The 22,464-nt window shown below is 43.8% G+C and overlaps 1 protein-coding gene across 2 annotated transcripts in view; it reads left to right on the top strand.

Annotated features, from left to right (window-relative positions):
* The first annotated feature begins 745 nt into the window (after positions 1-745).
* CNGB3 (cyclic nucleotide gated channel subunit beta 3) overlaps positions 746-22,464 on the top strand; it is a 177,135-nt gene continuing 155,416 nt past the window's right edge. For both annotated transcript variants that reach the window (XM_083187382.1, XM_083187381.1), the window contains exons 1-2: positions 746-968; positions 10,409-10,471. In XM_083187382.1, the coding sequence (XP_083043508.1) occupies positions 10,444-10,471 (28 nt within the window). In that variant the 5' untranslated portion in view covers positions 746-968; positions 10,409-10,443. The remainder of the gene's footprint in view (positions 969-10,408; positions 10,472-22,464) is intronic.

Raw genomic sequence — 22,464 nt, 5'->3', positions numbered from 1 at the left:
CATTTTTTATATATATATATAGCAAACGACGTAGCCTCCGGCACTCCCGCCACCCCCATGGGGTTTGTATGCTCCAGTGCCCTCCGAAACGGGCAACAGCCAAGTGGTAGTGAAAAATAATCAGGTGCCACTCGAAGTCTTGTGAAATATCTTTGCATGGTCATCCAACTACATCCGTGCAAACATTTGGCCTATAAACAATATTGTGAGCCGTAAGGTGTTCAAAATAGACTGGAAATGAGTGAAAATGAATGCTATTGAGTTAAATATAACTGTAGGAACAACGACAAAAAAACTAATTCTGTGATTTTAGCTGAATCTCAAAAACTAAATCCAAAACCCAAAAGGGTGTTTTGGGCAAAACCAATCGAGATCCAAAGCACGAAAGAAGATGCAGATCCAAAACCATAACAAAAAAAAACAGAAAAGTGTCCAGTGTACAGCTCTCGTTAAAACCCACCTGCATACTGTATATCATTTCTTACACATTGTTTAATGGCATATTAACATGTTAATAACAATGCTAGCTGTCAGACAGTCAATCGGTCTTAATATAATCATCACTTAAATAATATATTAAGATTGCACTGATTGCACCTGGAATAATTGAGATAATGTTAGTATTGTTAATTAGGTATTGTACTGGCGTGCTTCTTTATTAATATTTATTTCCTGAATAAAATGAATGTGCTATTGCTTGGCAGGACTGTTCTTCTAATGACACTGTCTCTACAGTGTTAATGACATTGTGCAGCAAAATACAATCAGTCCTACTGTATATCTGGTAGTAGAGACATTATGGAATTAAATTAGGCTAAACCCAATGTGAAGTACTTAACATGCTGATTATCTTGCCAGGTCAAAGCTAAGAAAGAAGTCAAGCAACCGACATAAGCATCTGACGTAAGCCCTCAGACAGCAGCACATCACAAGACAAGCTTCATGCCAGAGACCAGCCTGTAGAAACGGTAAGGAATGCATTTACTTATATTATCTATAGATGTTCATCAGTATGCAGTGCTGTACTTATGTTTCACATCTTAAGGAAAGTTTTATTATCACTGTCAAATATGGAAGCCCAGAAATAATAATAGAAAAAATAAGAACATTGTTTTTTTTCTTTAATAATAGATGTGCAGTTAAGGGCAATGCAGTATTTTATATTAGTTTACAAACTATGATTATGAAATTAACAGATGTTAAATTGAAATCCAGGCATTATAGGGAGAATTTCGGGTATTCTGAGTTGCGCACAGTGTATACATGTACAGCCACTGTATATATAAGCAGATACGGAACATTTAACAGAGGACAAATCAAAGTAGTTTTCCATGCATCTTATATTGCGCTTGCAAGGGAATTAATATGAATAAGAAAATCTGCTATTTATGCATTATTAAGGCTCCATATGCCAGTGGCTCCGCTGGGACTGTGTAGCTTGGAATTCTTATTTTCCCAGCCTTCAGACTCCAGTCCTGATAGACTTGGATTAATGAGGATTAATGAAAATCAATTCCCATCCAAAAACTGGCATTTAATACCTGACCAGGGCACATGCTAAAAAGTTAATACTGTAAATAAAACTGAACTACTATGGATAAGTTATAAACAGCAAAATCAGTGGGCCTGTAATGATTCCCTTTGTGCGTAGGTGTGCCTAGTATTCCGCAATGTGCTTATCAAACTGTGCACCCATACAAGGTTTGGAACCAGATCTGCATAATCAACTATTAGGTTCTAAAAATGAAAAGAGGCGATATTGTCCACAGCAACCAATCAGGTTATGTCTATCATTTTATAGGAAGCAAAAGAGAAATGAAAGACAGAATCTGATTGGTTGTAACGGGCAACATCACCTGTTTTCATTTTTAAAAGCTTTAGTAAATGTACTGTACCCCTTAGTTTTGAACAATAAAGGATGGTCCTAAAACTTCCAAAAAATACCATCCCATAAAATGACACCATAATATATATGTTCTATTCATTCTATTAGCTAGTGCAGTGTATATACCCCACTGACCCAACCACCATACGCCATACTTCAATGGGGGTTATTCAGACCTGATCGGTTGGCTGCGAATTTGCAGTGCAACAATCGAATGACTGTGTATGTATATGGCTTGCATCTTTTTTTAATCACTGGCTGTGTACAAGTTGTGGGTGTCACCCGGCCGTTATTTGGGCATGGCAGGAAAAAGGGCAGGCATGCCCAGGCATTTTCAGGGAAATCCTGTGATGTCAGCGCTGTTTCTATCATAGCGTACGAGTAACTCCTAGGCTTGCGACAGACTGTACCTACTGGGGAAATCATCTGATGATGAGTGAGTTGCGAATGGATTTGCAGCTAATCGCCAATCTGCAATATATTCATTAGCCTTTCGCTCTGTCGGGGCTGAAGCTATCTAATAATCAGGTCTCTGCAGATAAGCAGAGAACCGATCAGGTCTGAATAACCCCCACTGTGAATTTGTGCTTACCTATAAAACTAGGGGCTATCGTCAAGAAGAATAAGCAATTCTCTGTTTTGTTCTTTTTTTCCAGAAAATATATACAATTATTTTCATTTGAGAAACTTTGATGAAACTGCATTCACAAACACTGTAAATACACATTGTATACATTCTAATTCCATGTACGACATACATAAGTTACATATTATATTAGTTTATTATAACACAAAATAGGGCAGGTGTATTAAGCCTTAACAAGAGATAAATGGAAGGGTGATAAAGAGATAAACGTCCAGCCAATCACCTGCTAACTGCCATGTTAAAGGTTGTGTTTGAAAAAAGTCAGTAAGGAGCTGATTGGCTGGATGTTTCTCTTTCTTTATCACCCTTGCATTTATCTCTTGTTAAGGCTTAATACATCTGCCCCTATGTGTTGTGTTTTTATATTAATTATGTACTTAAATGATAAATGAATGAGAATATTGTAGCGGTAGCGGCTCTTACCTCTCCAGAGGAGGGGGGCTGCCGCAATGCGCCCCCCCCCCCCCCTAAGCTGCTGCTGTCATGCTCCTGGTCCCATCAGCTGGCTGCGCCGGTCCCCGTCGTGCGGCTGGCGCATGCGCAGTACCCTCTTTAGTACTGCGCATGCGCTGGCCCTCAGCCTCTGTGGGCTGCTTTTGCAGCAGCCCCGAAGGCATATTCCGTGTGACCCGGGTCCGACGCATGCGCAGTATGGTCCACCGTACTGCATATGCGCAGAGCCCGTTTTGGGGGCTGCTCCGGGTTCCGCCCTTTACATTCCACTGAAACTGCCCTGACCAAAGTCACTAACGATTTACTATTGGCTAAATCCAAAGGCCTCTTCTCTATCCTCATCCAGCTTGATCTGTCGGCAGCCTTTGACACTGTTGACCACCCTCTTCTGCTCAACACCCTCCGCTCCTTTGGCATCACTGGCACAGTCTTCTCCTGGTTCACCTCATACCTCTCGGATCGCTCCTTCTCCGTCTCCACTCCGAGCTCCTCCTCCCCTACTACCCCGCAGCCAGTCGGTTTTCCAGGGTCAGTCCTTGGCCCTCTCCTCTTCTCCCTCTACACCACCTCTCTGGGCACCCTCATCAGCTCCTATGGTTTTCATTACCACCTTTATGCTGATGATACCCTAACCTATCTCTCCTCCCCCGACCTATCCCCATCACTCCTGTCCAAGGTCTCCGAATGCCTCACGGCCATCTCAGCCTGGATGACCCAACGCTTCCTGAAACTAAACATGGCTAAAACTGAACTTCTAATCTTCCATCCCCTGAACATCCCCTCTTCTCCCACTATCTCCATCAGCATTGGTGAAACCGAGATCACCTCCACCGACCAAACGCGCTGCCTTGGTGTCATCATTGACTCCTCCCTCTCTTTCACCCCCCACATTCGTGCTCTCTCACAGTCTTGCCGCTTTCACCTACGCAACATCTCACGCATCAGACCATTCCTCTCCACTGTCGCGACCAAAATTCTCATTCACTCTCTTGTCATCTCCCGCCTTGACTACTGCAACATCCTTCTCTCTGGGCTACCTCTCACCCGCCTCGCACCTCTCCAAACCATTCTTAATGCTGCTGCTAGGCTCATCTTCCTCTCCCGCCGCTCTACCTCCGCCTCCCCCCTCTGTCTATCTCTTCACTGGCTCCCCATTCCTTTCCGAGTTCTCTTTAAATTCCTCACCACCACCTACAAGGCTCTCTCCTCCTCCACCGCTTCTTACCTCTCTTCACTGATCTCTATCCACACTCCCTCCCGTCCTCTTCGCTCCATCGCTGACCGCCGACTGACCTCTCACCTAATCACCTCCTCCCACTCCCGTGTCCAAGACTTCTCTCGCGCTGCCCCCCTGCACTGGAACAACCTCCCGCCACCCATCAGGCTTTCTGATTCCCTTACCTCCTTCAAGCGCTCCCTCAAAACCCACTTTTTTCGACTAGCCTATCCCTCCTCCTCTTTTAAACCTCCTATCCTGCCTCCGTTCCCCTCCGTTCCTACTTATCCTGTTGTTTTTCGTTCGTCCACCCACCTATTTTTAGTATGTTAACTCTTATGAGTAGGGTCCTCCTGCCTCACGTACTCACCCTACCTCTCTACCTCACCTGTCCTCCTGTCCTGTTCTTCCCTTCCTCTACTTCATCTTCAGTCTCCTCGACAATTTTGACACCTACTTCTGAACTGATGCTGATTTTATTTCTACCAGCTATACCCCTATTTATACTGTATTTTTCAGCACACCCTGTACGTTACCTTGTCATTTGTTTTTTGTTTGCTATGTACGGCGCTGCGGACACTTTGCGGCGCCTTATAAATAAACGTACTACTACTACTACTGCTGCACATTTGCGCACAGAGAGGCATCCCAGAGAGATGGAACACCTCCCAATGGGACTGCCTTGAGTGACTGGCAGGTCAGACTTCCAATATGAAGTCACTGCCAGTCACAGTGAAGCCAGAGCAGTCTCACAGACTGCATCTGGCTTCATTTCAGGCAGAGACAGTGGCAGATTTTACCTGGGGGGGCTGCAGCCATGCAGCCCATAGGTAAAAACTGCCACTGGTTATTATCTATAATAGTGACATGTTAATGTGTGTAAAGCTACATTCTTCTTATTAGTAGTGTTAGTATTTTGCAATGTAGTACAGAATATTGAAGTTGTCTGTGATTGTTTAACCCCTTCAGTGGTAATCCCAAGAATTCCCCCCCCCCCCCCCCCGGCTGTGGTATGACAGTCTGCATTGGGACTGTAACTACATGGCAGATTGTCGGGGCAGGGCCGGGCAGCGGCTGACATAGTGCTCAGCGGCGCTGCCCGGCCCCGGGAGACAGCATGGTGGGATTTTTTAGGGAGTGCTCCCCCTAAAAACTTGCCCAGTGGGGAGCGCTCCCTAAACACCCCCCCCCCCCCCCACTGAAGGGATTAATGTCTGTCTTTATATACTTGTTTCGATCGACAGTGCAAGCTTTACTTCTGTATTGTAGATATGTAACATAAAATGTTTCCATGAAAATCTAATTAAAATAATAATAATGGTTATTATTATTATTATTTTTATTATATTTAACTGTTATTGACATTGTTTTTGTAATATCCTTACAAAGTATATTGAAACATATATATATATATATATATATATATATATACATATATATATATATATATATATATATATATATATATATATAACACACAAAATTCCTAGATTTGCGCTAATCCTGAATATCTAACGGTCGCTATAGCACTTGGCCCCCTACTAGTGAGGCCACACCAATCGAATACCACCACAATAGTGCTAATTAGCGCCCAGTAGTCACACTAGTCTTTCCTTATCTCTATACCATCCATAGACACATTTTTAAAATGAAAAACATTTATTGTAAAATCACTTTAAAACGATTTGTTTGTACAGTTTTCTCAACAGAAGATTTTCTTTATACAATGGATGTATGCAAAAAGCCCCGGCTTTTTGCATACATCCATTGTATAAAGAAAATCTTCTGTTGAGAAAACTGTACAAACAAATATATATATAGTCCCATACATATTATCTATTTGATTTAAAAATTAATACTTGGAATATGCTAAATGTCATATATTGTCAACATAATTAACGTTTCAATGTTATTCACGGTTTGTAAGTCAATTAAACACAAAACAGAAACTAGATGGTTTGCATTGTGTCAATAAAACCAAACTAATTGCAGTCTCCAATAAGCATTAACACACTGGAGAAATGTAAATGAACACAACTCTTATTGCTAAGAACATTCCCAATGCAAGCAATGTGTCAGCGTCTAAGGTACAGCCAATTAAAGAAGGAATGGAACAGTTACTATATTGCGCTTAAAATCCTCAATATTTGTAATTTGCTGCTAATATATAAAAAAAGTATAACACTTTTTCTATTGGGAAAATACTTTGCAGTCAATAACATTTTTTTTAAACTACATTATTCCCCTTCTTATATAACTATATGCATAAAGAGATCAGAAAGGCCAATCAAGATGAAATTATGAATTGTATCAATCACATTTTTACAGTATCTTGAATATGTATATACTGTATGAAGTGTGTTTTCTTTTGTACTGCTAAAATCCTTTAAAATTATCAAAACTCCATTTGACCATTTGACTCCATTAATCTGTATTAACATATATTGTTTCAAAATAAGGATATATCAAACTCAAAGCAACTTGGATTTACTGTTAAAAGGTATACATTGAATACTGGCCATGTACTTGAGTATCCCTTATCCAAATATCTGTTATCCAAATTATTCTGAAAACCATAGTTTACAAAATGTACTTTTTTTTTGTGCTAAAAACACATCAACACATGAAATACACACACATATATTTTATTTGTGCATAAGTGTCAAACCACAATCCAGTATCATGCCAAGATTCTGCACATGATCAGAGTTTTGTAACTCCCAAGTGTCAGTCCAGTTGGGTGGCTATGCTGCAGTCTTGTACTTTGATGTAGAGGTCCTGTCATAAGGACCTCTGTTTTATCAGGATTCAGTCTCAGCCAACTGGCACTCATTCATTCCTGGAGCTCAGCTAGACAGCCAATTAGAGTTGTTAGTGGGTTTTAAGTGCACAGAGCAAAGGACAAGTACATTTGTTTATCATCTGCATAGCAGTGGTAGACAAGACCATGGCACCTAATTATTTTACCCAGTGGCAGCATCTACACTGCAAAAAACATGGGGGATAATATAGAACCTTGTGGGACACCTCATGACAGTGGCACAGATAAAGATAAGTATATTGTACGCCAGATGACACTCTCTGTGACATGCCCACTAGAAATAATTTGAACCAGCTCAGTACTGTGCCATCCAGTCGACAGAATTTTTTCAGGCGCTCAATCAGAAGCCCATGGTCCACAGTATCAAATGCTGCAAAGAAATCCAGAAGGATTAAGATTGAAGTCACCTCTGTCTCTTGCCATCAGAAGATTGTTTAGCACATATACCAAGGATGTTTCAGTGCCATGTCTACTCCTGGATCCTGATCCTGGAATGGATCATACATATCATGAGTTATCAGGCGGGTTTCCAGTTGAGTTTCCAGTTGATTTTAATGACTTTTCCTAGAAAAGGAAGGTTTGATATCGGTTGGTAGTTGGTCATGCAGTCTGGATCTGGTTTTTAAAGAAGAGGTCTAACAATCGCTTCCTTTAGGATTTGAAGAAAAATTACTGTCTGCAAAAAGCATTGAACAATTTTTGCAAAGTTGGGACCAATTATATCCATAGACGCTATTATGAGCTTGGTTGGGGCAGGGTCCAGGTCACAGGAAGTGGGACGCAAAATCTTGACAATTTCAGCAATGTCCTTTACATCCATTGGGTCAAAGGTGGCTTACATTGTCAGGCTTGATTGTTTGGCACTCATCTGATGGCACTGAAGATATTCAAGCCCTGATATATTTTATCTGAAAATAATTTTGCCAACTCATTACATCTTGCCTGTGAGTGTGTTTCATCAGGCTGCAGGCATGCTGGCTTGCAAAGCATTTCCACTGTGCAGAAAAGTTGAGCAGGCGTTAGGTGCCGCGGCGTCCATGCAGGTCCTGGAGCTGCTGGTCTCCCTCACAGCATCGGAGCTGCTGTGTCCTGGTCCTTGCTTGCTGGCTTCCCGGTGTCTGCTTCCTGGCTCCTGGATAATCCCAGTTGGTGTCTCCTGGTGTTCAGTGCTGCTGCAGTCCGTGCTCCATCTGTGGTTCAACAACTCCCAGATAAGTCAGGGTTCTCCCTGCAATCATTTTACCTGCTATTCCATCTGCATTAAGTGTATTGTCCCACACGGCTTGGGTAGTGCAGCCCCCTGTGGTTGTACACCCCAGTGCAGTGGACTTAGGGTTAACTTATTATTGTGTTTCCATCCCTGTACATTGTTGCGCCCACACCGTGTATTGTTTTATTATTGCAACCGGTGCAATCAGTTGTTTCCTGTGGGTTATCCTGTGGGTTATCTCCTGAGCATTACTGCTCCTCTGGGATCTCTGGGAATACCCTGTTCCCTGTGGGGTTTTAAGTCAGTGTTCCACTTGCTGTCTTCCTGCCTTGACAGATGCGTTGTCACCCATAAGACCTGGTGGCATCGGGGTTGGAGCCGGCGTAACCAGCTCCTTCAAACGCGACTATTAAAGTTGAAGCTTAGCATCACACGCATCTCAGCCAGAGGCAACGGAGTTAGGGCATTGGTTCGGGGATATTCCTAGAATCCTAACAGCAGGCCTATTGTTTGCAGCCATGATCTCAGTTGACAGGAACTCTGACTTCTTACAGTTATTATTGATTGATATTTCTCAATATGCTTTTTTAGTTTCAGCTTGTCCTCCAAAAGGTTATTCTTCCTCCATTGTCCTCCTATACTATCAATTGCAACAGTCATATCAATTGCAACGGTCATATCCCTATTATAGTTACAGACTAGGGAACAGGAATCTTCACAAGCTCCCAGTAATGTAGAGAGATCCAGATTTGCTGGAAGAGCCTGTGGAGTACCCCTCCTTGGACGATACATGGTCAGCTCCGTTGGCAAAGATCTATTTTAAGGGGTTGCAATTGAGAACCGAAGGGAGTGGTGGTCTGACCTAGTGACTGTCTCTATTTAAAGGTCAGTGACTTGTAATCCAATCTGAAAGACAAGATCTAGCGTGTGACACTTTTATGTGTGGCAGAAGGAATGATTTGTGTAAAGCCCAGACCATTCATTTTGCACAGAAGGTCTTGGCCAAGGTGTGAGAGCTCGTCATCAACCCATGCATTGAAATCCCAGAGGATGAGCCATCTTTGGTGCTCATGGATGGAGAGAGTGAGGGTGTGGGGTAGATAGGGGGGAAGAAGGAGAGAGGGAAAGAGAGAGGGTGAGGCAGAGAGAGAGAGAGAGAGAGAGAAAGAGGAGCTGTGGAAAGAGACAAAGGGGAGCCAGAGAGAGAAAGAGAGAGTGGGTGGGGAACCAGAGGGAGCAAGAGAGAGAGAGAGAGAGATGGGGGGTAACACTACCTCAGTCATTACAGGGCTATAAACACAGCCACACGTCTTTAGAGGGGTCAGGCACTTCATGGCATTAGGCCCCACCCCATAAATATACATGAATAGCGGTACTGGCACATATCACTGGGTTGCCTGCTTATCTTTCCCTCCTGGCTCCCCTCCCAGCAGCTGGGGTATCTCCAGCGAGCCCCACAGACCCCACCGGCGCTGCTGCAGCACAATTGCCTAAGGCATCAAATTGATTATGGCCAACTCCGCTTTTAATTGAATTCCCCCTATGCTTATACAAACCTTTTCCAACCCTTGAGTCAAAGTTTATCTAAACATTTCCGTAAGCAAAGCAGCAGGGTGATCAACCCTACTACATAAACAGCTTTAAAGCAAACAAACGTTTTGTGGGGCATGTACTGTATTTTACAAGCTAAGTGAATTTTATTTCATTTGTGTTTAACTGGAACTGTTCCTGGTATCTAAGCAGCATCAGCACCCAAAGGAAATAATTATATGCAACCTTGTACATTGACAGTTTTTCTCGGTGTTGCGCCAACGATGTATGTACTTCATAGATGGGCAGTTCCGGGAGTAACTGTGATATAACCAGGAGGAGCGGGCTAATTGCAGGATTGGCTTACTCCATGCTGTGTGTTAAGAGGAACCAATACAAATTGTACTACATAAAACACATAACTGTGTGAGAAAACATGAATGTAATAAACTACAACAACTTTCAAAAATGATTTTATGCCTAAAAACAAACACTTTCATTTTGGTGCACAGGTAAAAAGCTGTACGTGGGAACTGATTAATGTTTTTCATTTGCCACAAATACCAATGAAATATAACAGCGCTGTGTCAATAAAATGTATTTACATAGTCTGATTTCACTTTATTTATTTTGTTTTATACTCAAAGGAAAACAAGAATTATCCGGAGGATTGGTGCTGGCCATGAGAAAATTTAACTTAAAAAAACAAGGTAATTTTCGTTCTGTAACTACAGTATTTCGTTTGTTAAATATAACCCTTGCCAATGGAGAACGCCTAATCATGACACTTTGAGGGAACAGTAAGTGTAAATATATAAACATTAGTCCTGTATTTGCAGCTACACAACCACAATGTATCCATTGCTTTATTTGGATGTATCACAGGAGGGCACAGGTCATAGGGAGTTATTCTGCTTCACTCGCAAAGGCACAATTACTATCTAATGGACAAAACCATATGCACTGCAGTTGGGGCAGATGTAACATGTGCAGAGAGAGTTAGATTTGGGTGGGGTTTGTACTTCAAACTGATATCTATATTGCAGTGTAAAAATAAAGAAACAATAAAACCCCCAAATGTAACTCTCTCTGCACATGTTACATCAGCCCCACCTGCAGTGCATATGGTTTTGTCCATTAGAGAGTGATTGTGCCTTTGAGAGTGAACCCGAATAACCCCCATAAAAAGAACACAACTACTTTTTAACAGCATACATACAGATGAATGACTGCTGGGAAGCCACATATGTCCTGACCAAGGAGTGCAGAGGTGGGGGGAGGGGGGGGGGGGTGATAGAGCACGTACATGTTATCATGTACAGATGGTACCGCACTTATTCAACCCACTGAGTCGTTCTTATTCATGGACATGTGAGCGTGTTACACATGCACGTCCCATTGTCGCAAATGGGGCGTTCAATCGTCTCACATGCACTGTGTCCCATTCTTGGTGAATGCCAAGATGGAACTCTCTGATTGAGTAAGCATGGCTTCATCTGTATGCAATACATGTGCCAAGGGCTTGCTTTGTCATGGTTTAACTATGTAATGCTTTATGCTGATTCATGAGTGCCACAAGGCGCTCAATGCAATCAGCTCTGGCAATCCCTGGGGGATCGATCCAGCACATATATTACATACATCCATGATAACAACATGCATGTATATACAGTATGTGCTCTAAGATCCCCCCTGCTTACCTGGAAATCCTTGGTCAATGATACTATTGCACATGAAAATGACATATATATATATGGCTAGACGCCCAGAGAATAAATTTCACAATATATGGGATAGATGGTTGGACTCTCCACACACCAACTCACTTTAAATGTTGGCTCTCACATACTTGACTATGCTGTTATTATTCCCCTGACATGAGTTTTATGACACATACAGTACAGGTTGAGTATCCCGTATCCAAAATGCTCGGGACCAGGAGAATTTTGGATAGCGGATTATTCCGTATTTCGGAATATTTTAATATTTAAATGATGTATTTTGAAGTATCTTACATTTATGCTGTATAAACACATAACATACACACATATATATTTTATTACCACATGAAATGCACACAAATATATTTTATTTGTTCAAAAAACAAGGTTTCAAAATATGAAACTAAATTTGTGTACTATCTCAGATATTGATTTTGAATGCCAAGCAATCATTTTCTTGCACATATATAGTGCCATATAGTGCCAGTTACATATCATGTCACCAGTAGTGCTGTTACAAATGTCCCCAGTGAGTTTTTAGCAAAAAACATTTTTTTTTTCGGATACGGGATACTCAACCTGTATATCGCGGAATACCTACAGTATATACACTGTCTATATGCCAATGCCTATGTTGTATTACGTTATACAGTAGCATGTCTTTCTTTAATATTCATTCGAAAACATATGTTTTGCTTATGTTTTTTATTGTTTTATGCTTGCTTGAGAAAAATCCATAAAAAACTATTGAATAATAATAATAATAAAAAAAAAAATGATCCCCCTGCTTCTCCTAGAGCGGGGCAAATCCTCCTCCTCCTGACTCCCGGCAGCATCCAGATCTAGGAGTAATGCCACCTATACACCATGCGCACTGCACGTTCTGAACTACATTGCATCGCATCTAGTTCAAAACTAATGTGATGTGCTAAAACACCCTGCGTTTTGAACTAGATATGATGCGATCTAGTTCAAAAAGTATGTGTAGCACATACTTTATGTGCTGTATGATGTGATTTGCACGGGAGCGAGCATCGCATTGCACATGTCAGTCACACCGTATATGCGCGGCATTAGACTGCAGCCAGAGCTCCCCTCACAACCCTGCGCGATCCCGATACAGCACTCACGCTATCCTGACCTGACGCAGCCCGAGGCCTCCTACGCCTGATGGAGCCTATAATGTTACTGCTATCATGAATGACTATATGAGGGGACCCTTCCCCTGTGGCGGTACCATACAGGAGTGTTGCGCAGCCTGCCCAGACCCCAAGGGTGAGCCAGAGAGGATGCGTATCTCAGCACGCCACAGAGAATGGCCTCGACCACAAGCCGCCGAGCCCAACCAAGGCCGCCGACGCACTGCCGTCCGTCTCAATTGAGGTACATGGGGCATATCTCTGGGAGGCAGAGAGCCCACTACCTCTACATACCTCCCTGGGACCCCCGCTAAGCATCTAGGCCTAGGCATAGCAAAAGGTGGCAGAGGGAAATGAGTTCCACCACCTGCCCAGGACCACTTGAAGCCCTGATTCTTTACATTACATAGCCAAGACCGGCACATAAGTGAACACTGGTTTTGGAGGAGTATGTCTTTCACCTAGGCAAGGTGTAAATGATGCTGATAATGAACCAGGCACATATGCCATACATGCCAAAGCTGCTGCACCTAAAGATGAATACTCGTCTGCCTATGGGCAAAACTGCACTATGGGCTGATTCAGACCTGTTTGCTAGGCCAAGTGTGTTCGCATCCTAGCGAACAAGTAAACGCTGCCAGCCGGCCAAATGATGACCCCCCCCTGTATGCAACACAGCCCTTCGCATGCGGTCGCACGGGTGTGAAAATTCATTTGAAGGTCCATGACCATCAAATGATTTTTTTTAACGTTTGCAATTAAAAGTCAGTCCCCACTGACTTTTATTTCCGACGGAGATGGCCGAAAAGGGAGTGGGCGCTGGCTCAGAGCAGGCATCGAACTCACAACGTTTTCAAAAGGCTGGGCGTTCACCTGCACCAGCTGTATGTAAATCGTAATATATTTTCTACCTAATGTCTCTGTTCCTTAAATTGTTTGGGGCTCTCATACAGAGAATGTAGATGATGGATTTGACTATTCCTATTAGGTGTGGCTTTGAATATGCCGAGATTTGTCCGATTATAGGAATCTCCCCAGCAATGCATGAAGGACGTGAAGCTGCCGTCCAGATTCCTTACAGTCAGAATTCCCAGCTTCATATTCCGACATTGCAGAAATAAATGATTATAGTGCTCATTCTCCGGCTTTGGCACAATTTTGCTGTTTGCCCAAGGGAACAGGCTAGCTCTGAAACGCTGTGATGAGGTTCGTCATAGTACGCTGGCCAGGAAATGTGAATCACTTTCATCCCGCATATACCCATGAAATTATTATATCACCTAAAATAAAAAATAACAAACATAAGAAATTAACAGTTCAGCAAATTTGTAAGGTCTTATCCTTCACCATACCATACAGGCCCAGCTACAATGGAATCCATAATAGTAAGAAATAATCGTCTTTTATTTACAGTTGTTTTTATATATTACCTAATGTGCAGCACATCACAGAATGCTTTACTTGTTTAACTCATTCCCGGACCCTGTCCCAATGAATTGTTTTCAAGGAGATATATACAATATCCTGATGGTGGGGATGCGGCAGTTGAGATTCCATCAACAAAAAGACTCTTTGAATAATATATTTACCCCAACCAACACCCCTTGCTTCCCTCACCCTAACCATTGCTTGCAGCAGCCTAACCATAACATACACAAACCCAGCCTAACCCTCCCCAATAGTGTCTAATCCTAACCCCTATATCATGCCACCTTAACCTAACCCCCCGTACCTCAGCCTTATACGGCCTACACACATGCCGATATTAAGGCATTTTCTAAGCGATTTTGCTTAGTTTGGCAAAGTCGCTTAGCAAATGCCCTCACATCGGTGTATGTGTGGGGGCTATATCGGCAGCAGAGCACATCCCCGCATGTCTTTAACGCTGGCCGAGATTGATGGACAGTGTCCATCAATCTCGGCATCGGCAGGGTTCTCCCACCGGAGAACACTGGCGCCGTCTGCTCGCTTAGCACACAAAGCTGACAGCTCGCTCTGTGTGTGGGCTGTCAGCTCTGTGTGCTATGCGATAGCGGCGCAGCACAGCCCGACCTAGCATAGCTAGGTCGCCCTACACACATTGCTATGTGTGTAGGGCCCATTAAGGTGCCCACACACTAGACCGATTTTTGGGCCGATTGGACGATTTCCGATATATCGTCCGATATCTCATCCGATGTTTACCGATAATCGGATGAAAATTGGCCGATTTTTGTCCGATGCGCGCTCCCGTGGATCTTTAGATTAATCTTCTGATCTTACGTGCTGCACAAAAGATCAGAAGATTTAACAAAAGATCCATAGGAAAGCACAGGGGATCTTAAGAAAAATCTTTGGTAAAGATGTGCGCTTGCCTGAAATCTTTTGCCCAGGACGGAAAAAAGATTTCAAGGCTAATTTATGCGCACATCTTTCTAGTGTGTGGGCACCTTTACCCTTACACCTCCCATATAAGTGTCTTACCTAACCGCCCACCCCACCCCCTGCAGTCTAACCAAAAATGGGTGGTGTCACAGCTTGCCACTTACATACACAGTAAACATGGTTCTGTTAATCATATTTGCCTACATTTTCTGTTTCCAGAGACAGAGGACGGCATGTACAGTACTAAGCAGCGGCGGTACATCATATATAAATAGGCGATGCAAAATGCAAAGGGCAGCTCTCCCGATAAGAGCTTCCCTTTGCAATCCCCGCAGCTGCCTGGACTGCCTCATTTCTAACGATGCTGTAGGCTGTGGGGGGCATGCTGAGAGGGATCTGTGTTGGGTCCCTCACACAACAGTGATGTGAAGAGAAGCCCATAGGCCCTGCGCCAAAACCGAGCAAACTGCTGCTATTCACAGGTCTGAGGTTAGGGGGTGGGCCAATGCCACAATTCTTGTCACTTAGCCCCGCCCTTCCACCCATTGTGCCTGCTACACTAGTAGTAGTAGTACGTTTATTTATAAGGCGCCGCAAAGTGTCCGCAGCGCCGTACATAGCAAACAATAAAAAAAATTACAAGGTAACGTACAGGGTGTGTTGAAAGATACAGTATAAATAGGGGTATAGCTGGTAGAAATAAAATCAGCATCAGTTCAGAAGTAGGTGTCAAAATTGTCAAGGAGACTGAAGATGAAGTAGAGGAAGGGAAGAACAGGACAGGAGCACAGGTGAGGTAATGAGGTAGGGTGAGTACGTGAGGAAGGAGGGCCCTGCTCATAAGAGTTAACATACTAAAAATAGGTGGGTGGACGAACGAAATACAATAGGCTAAGTAGGAACGGAGGCAGGATAGGAGGATCAAAAGAGGTTAGGAGGAGGGATAGGCTAGTCGAAAAAAGTGGGTTTTGAGGGAGCGCTTAATGGAGGTAAGGGAATCAGATAGCCTGATGGGTGGCGGGAGGTTGTTCCAGTGCAGGGGGGCAGCCCGAGAGAAATCTTGGACACGGGAGTGGGAGGAGGTGATTAGGTGAGAGGTCAGTCGGCGGTCAGCGATGGAGCGAAGAGGACGGGAGGGAGTGTGGATAGAGATCAGTGAAGAGAGGTAGGGAGCTGTGGAGGAGGAGAGAGCCTTGTAGGTGGTGGTGAGGAGTTTAAAGAGATCTCGGAAAGGAATGGGGAGCCAGTGAAGAGATAGACAGAGGGGGGATGCGGAGGTAGAGCGGCGGGAGAGGAAGATGAGCCTAGCAGCAGCGTTAAGAATGGATTGGAGAGGTGCGAGGCGGGTGAGAGGTAGCCCAGAGAGAAGGATGTTGCAGTAGTCAAGGCGGGAGATGACAAGAGAGTGAATGAGAATTTTGGTCGCGTCAGTGGAGAGGAATGGTCTGATGCGTGAGATGTTGCGTAGGTGAAAGCGGCAAGACTGTGAGAGAGCACGAATGTGGGGGGTGAAAGAGAGGGAGGAGTCAATGATGACACCGAGGCAGCGCGTTTGGTCGGTGGACGTGATCTCGGTTTCACCAATGCTGATGGAGATAGTGGGAGAAGAGGGGATGTTCGGGGGATGGAAGATTAGAAGTTCAGTTTTAGCCATGTTTAGTTTCAGGAAGCGTTGGGTCATCCAGGCTGAGATGGCCGTGAGGCATTCGGAGACCTTGGACAGGAGTGATGGGGATAAGTCGGGGTAGGAGAGATAGATTAGGGTATCATCAGCATAAAGGTGGTAATGAAAACCATAGGAGCTGATGAGGGTGCCCAAAGAGGTGGTGTAGAGGGAGAAGAGGAGAGGGCCAAGGACTGACCCTTGGGGAACACCGACTGGCTGTGGGGTAGTAGGAGAGGAGGAGCTCGGAGTGGAGACGGAGAAGGAGCGATCGGAGAGGTATGAGGTGAACCAGGAGAAGACCGTGCCAGTGATGCCAAAGGAGCGGAGGGTGTTGAGCAGGAGAGGGTTTTCAACAGTGTCAAAGGCAGCCAACAGATCAAGCTGGATGAGGATAGAGAAGAGGCCTTTGGATTTACACTAGGAAGTGGATGGGATGTGGGAGATTTGCCTACAGTTGAAATACATATATTTGATCTGATTTGATGTGATCAGGGTTGGGCTGATTAGCATCACCTCTGCTTACCTGATATAAGTGTTTCCAGGGCTGGAGGTAATTGATCCTGATGGTGGAATAGCCGCCCAGGTGATAGCCCGGGGGTGTGGGCTATGGTAGGGACCTCTGGAATATACTGAGGAGTTTGTACTATGCTGTGACACCTGTATGCTGCAATGCTGTAATCATCCTTGCCTATGATATTTACCTGGTATGCTGCGTAACTGCTACAAAATAAAGACCAAGACTCAGGGCGGGATTCTCTAAGCTAAAAATGCGGTAAAAACCCCGTTATCGGGTTTTTACCGCATTTTGGGATGCTGTAAGCATCCCCCGCCGGGCGGGGGGCATCGCCAGAAAAATCAAGCGATGCCCCATAGAAGCCAATAGGCTTCTACCGCAACCCTCCGCCGCCCCGTGCCGACCCCCCGCCGCCCCGCATCGCCCCCTCACCTGTGTCCGGGCAGCACAGCGCAGTGCTGCCCGGACCTGTGACCTCCTCCCTGCACTGATCATCTTCCGGGTGCAGGGAGGAGGAGAGCCCGGCGCAGCAGCACCAGCGCCGGGTGTGGGAGGGAGGGGAGAGCCGCCGGGACCTGCTGGGACCTGGCGACTCTCACCGCAAAGGACAGCTCTTAACGCAAGAGCTGTCCTTTGCCTTAATTATCGCATATGTTACAGCATATGCGATAATTAAATATGCGATGGGGCGGCGAAGGGGGGCGGAGATTCTTAGAGAATCCCCCCCTTAATCTTATCCACTGTATGTGCTTTCTTGTCACTATATATATATATATATATATATATATATATATATATATATATATATATATATATATATATATATATTCTTTAAATTGAGGAAGTGCGAATTGTAACCTATGGGGCTAGCACTTCCATTATGTGTGAGGCGTTTCAGCTTTTCATTGATGGTAAGAACTTATTTCTCCTGCTAGCATGACAAAAGCTCTTTAGTACCTTTATGAATAGACCTCTTAATCTTGGTTCGTCCTGCACTTTGTTAGAGAAATAAGTGCTGCAGCCCCACCTTTTGAGTCGCCACTACAAATAACCATTATCTATTGTTATTATCGCGCACATCCAATGCAACACAAAACTATTCCCTATCATGTTTTCTCCTTTGTGAAAATAATATTAAAAGATCTGGGGTTCACCGGGACCGGTATAACAAATAGTGATTGCAAAGCAAAGAAAAGTTATAACCCTATTAGTGATTTTGTAAGAAATAACTGAAGACCAGGAAATTAACCAATGCGAGGGCTTGTTAAATAACGAGACTGCGAGATCGCATAGGATTGGTGGTGCTCACAGGGTTTTGTAGAACAGAACTACAAACACACACAGACAATAGCTATTTCTGGCCCACACTTTATATACAGTAAATATCAAATCAAAATAGGTTTAAAAATGAAATATTATTATTATTATTATTATTATTATTATTAACTATAAACTATATTTGCAATGGTACTTAATAGTTACAGTACATTAAAAGAAGACAATTTATTTACTCAATGGTATACAGTGATAATAAAAAAACAAAAGGTGCTAATTAAGCAGCTTAGCAGCACCCCTGGACTGAATACAGCAGACATAGCAGCACCCCTGAACTGATACAGTAGACACAGGGCAGCACCCATTGAATTAGACGGCACACATGGCAGCACCCCTGGAATTATGCGGCACACTTGGCAGAACCCCTGGACTTATAGGGCACACTGCGCAGCACCCCTGGACTGATATGGCACCCTTCACAGTACCCCTGCAGTAAAATAAAGTTATATATTTTTTTATATTTTCTTTTTTAATAATTTAGTAGTCCCCCACAACAGCCCCTTAGTAGCAGCCTCCATATCAGCCTTCCCTCAGCCCCTTAGTAATGCCCCTTAGTAGTCCCCGATAGTTGTTCCCCATAGCAGCCTCCCCCCAGCTCCACCCACAGCAAGACTTAGGGCAAGATGTACTAAGCCCTGAAAAGTGATAAAATGAAGAGTGATAAGCCACCAACCAATCAGCTCCTACCTGTCATTTTTCACACAGCCTGTGAAATGACAAGTAGAGCTGATTGGCTGGTGGTCAGAGGCAGAACTCTGGGAGGCAATGGAGTCATCTGCCGCCGGGCTCCTGCTCCCAAGGGGTCACCTCTCCTTCCCTTTGAGTTTGAATCAGTTAATTGAATGCAGTTGATATTGCTAATGTGGCTGACTCCCCCTTCTAACATCATTTTTGCAAGTGTCACACCCTGTATTAGACCCATGACCTTACTGGAGACAGACACCTTACTGAATGAGCTATTTGGGGGGGGCACCAGTACTTTCCTTGCCTCCGGGGAAATGGGATGAACTTACGCCACTGCTGGTGGTATATCACTCTCACGTGAATCCGACAGAGGGATGAGGACGATCAACTTCTATTTGGATCTGGAAAATGTTGCAAAGGATCGAGCCTTGTCCCTTCTAATATTAACATATTCCAATAGCCTGGTCCCAAATAATTATTACTATTACCCTCTTACTGATATCTGCAGTGGTTCCCACATTTTCATTTGTAGAAGTAGCCCCCATAGAATTGTATGGCAGCTGCTAAAGTGTGCAATTTAACAAATTATCTGGACCAATATGTCCGCAGTTTTCTACTGTTTCTACCATTTCAATTGTGGTTTATCACACAGACATCGGAATGCCGAATGTTTAAATGCCCAACAGTGGGGATCCTGATTGACAAGGGCTATTTCCACTCGTGGGGGTCCATGATCCCCACAGAGAAAGAATAGACCCTGTGGCAAGCGCAGCACTAGCCCCCCTGTCGGAGTACCAGCAGTCAGGATTCCGATGTTGGTATACTGACTATCGGATCCCCGACTGTCGGGCCACCATACCACACCCTTTCCTTTTTAGATTCCTTGATTTATTGTTAGTTTTCCTACATTTCCATAATACACCCCCCCCCCCCCAGCAATGGTCTACATTGGTCTATGATGTGATTCACGCCAAAATGATGCGCTCACACACTCTGTCCTCTGATCCTGCCTGCTGTGCCAACCTGCTTGCCAGCTCCCAGTGGGGGCAGCCAGAGTGTCAGCGAGTATGCTATTATCTGAATACCTGCTTACCTGAGAATTATATATACATTACTATTTCTCTAATAGATGGTACTAAGTCCAGTTGCTCTCTGCCTTTAGTTGATTTACCACCAACATAAGGTAACAATGCGTTCAACTACCCCCCTGCACAGTCACAGGGAAGCAGCTGTGTAATACCATACAAAATAAAATGCAAATGCAGCAGGAGGTGTCAGGTGACAGCGAAGCTTACTTCGACTGACCATTGGAACCATCCGACGCAGAGCCTGATCTCGACATGCATGAAATATTGGGATGAAGCCTGTTTTGTACAACACACCCCATTGCTGTCCTTCAAATGCACCAGCATGCCTATAATGCTGCGTCTGAGCGGCGCAGTGAGTGATAATTCAGAATCCATTCTTCAAATGTGCAGAATTGGTCTTGTGCCTGTGCAGACCCACAAATATTGGATTATTACGTAGACCATGGAGTTTACATAACCTGAATCTTGCCCCTAGTGCAATATTACCTCTTTATACATTGATTAATGAATATTGGGTAAACCTTCGGAATGACTGTGACTTCTGCACTTCTTTTACACTGTATAGCTGAGAATCCGCCCTGACAAAACTGACAATTTTATTTTTGTATTTCTTCCCAATGGGAATCTGCAGCGATAACACAGCCTTTGTTTATGTGACTTTATAGAACACTTGTCTAACACATCTACCTGTCTGTACCCAAAGCAGCCATCCCGTCCTCAATGTCTTAGTGTAACACTGATGCTTTCCCAGGGCTCTGTGTGGTTCTTTTCATCTTTCTGGCTTTGCGTTCCTCACAGCTTCTTTTTTATTCTTTCTTGTCATTATTGAATGTTCATAAAGTATAGCCACATACACAAAGCTATAAACAGTTTTTAATTGGTTCCCATGACAATATGGTGCATTATCAAATATTAAAAGGTTTCTATAAAATATTGAATAGCATACTTTAAAATTGGAAAGATCACAGCGTCATTAGGATTACTTTTAGATACAAATGCTTTGTTTAAAAAAAAGAATAATGTTGGTGATAAAGCAAGATGTAAGTTTCCAGCTGGCATTAATAACAAACATGCAACACTGCGCAGATTCAATCCTGCACATTAATGGCAGTATACAATTGTTTATCTGTTTTAGCGAGTGAAGTATGATGTGCTGATTGTCAACACTGACATGATGTCAGCATTTTCTAATGTCACAATGTCAACACTGATCTTTTAGCCAAAAACTATAGCAAAAATAATAATAATTATTATTATTATAAATAGTTATTTATATATACTCATATCCATAGCATTTACATTAAATATATGGCCATTCACATCAGCCTAACCTTAAGCCTAAGGGCAGTATTCAATGAGGATTTTCGGCATGTGCAGGGAATCCTGCGAATTCGCTGCACAGTTGCTGTGTTCCAGAGTGCTGGAGCATTCACTGCCAGCCCTCCCTGTCGCTGTATTCAATGCTGCAGGGGCTCGCTGCCCCTGACGGAGAATTTTAACCCCTTCGCCGAACGCCACAGGGAGCCGGGGGACGGTGGCAGGCAGGGAGATGGAAGCTGCCCCTCGGGAGAGCTGGCAGGGGACTGGGGTAGGGAGCAGCTGCACTGCTCCTGCTCGGCATATGTAATGAGCGGTAGCAGTGAATATATGAATATCTCGGCGCTCGGCCCCCTGCTGGCTGTTATGAGTTTTCCAAGGCACCCCTAGGCCCAAAACAATATATATATATATATATATATATATATAAAATTAAATATATTCTGTTTATATGCGCCTCTTAGGTTCCGTTATGTGGTAAAGGGCAGAATCTGTTTGTACACATATTTTATGATTGGCAGCCACCAGCACTGGTTTTGTCCATAAATCATTGATAATAAATAATTTGAATTGGTGCTGGATGTCCAACCCGAGGCACCCCTGCAAGTGTCCCGAGGCACCCCAGGGAGCCGCGGCACACAGTTTGGGAACCACTGCACCAAATAATAAAAAAATTCCTTTATTTTAAAAGATCACAGTTCAGTTCACCTTAAAAAGATGGCGATTGCTACACGGTGACACACGGCGAAAATCACTTAGAAAGCAATTCGCCATCTGATCATTGACTACACTCACGGCGAATCACAATGAAAAACCCATTGAAAAACCACAGCGAATTACAGTGACTATCAGACGGTGAATTGTCCGTCATTCAC

The sequence above is a fragment of the Crinia signifera genome, chromosome 5 (assembly GCF_055691185.1).
Source record: "Crinia signifera chromosome 5, ASM5569118v1, whole genome shotgun sequence".
NCBI classification, from domain to species: Eukaryota; Metazoa; Chordata; class Amphibia; order Anura; family Myobatrachidae; genus Crinia; species Crinia signifera.
This window is presented reverse-complemented; position numbering and strand designations above follow the sequence as displayed.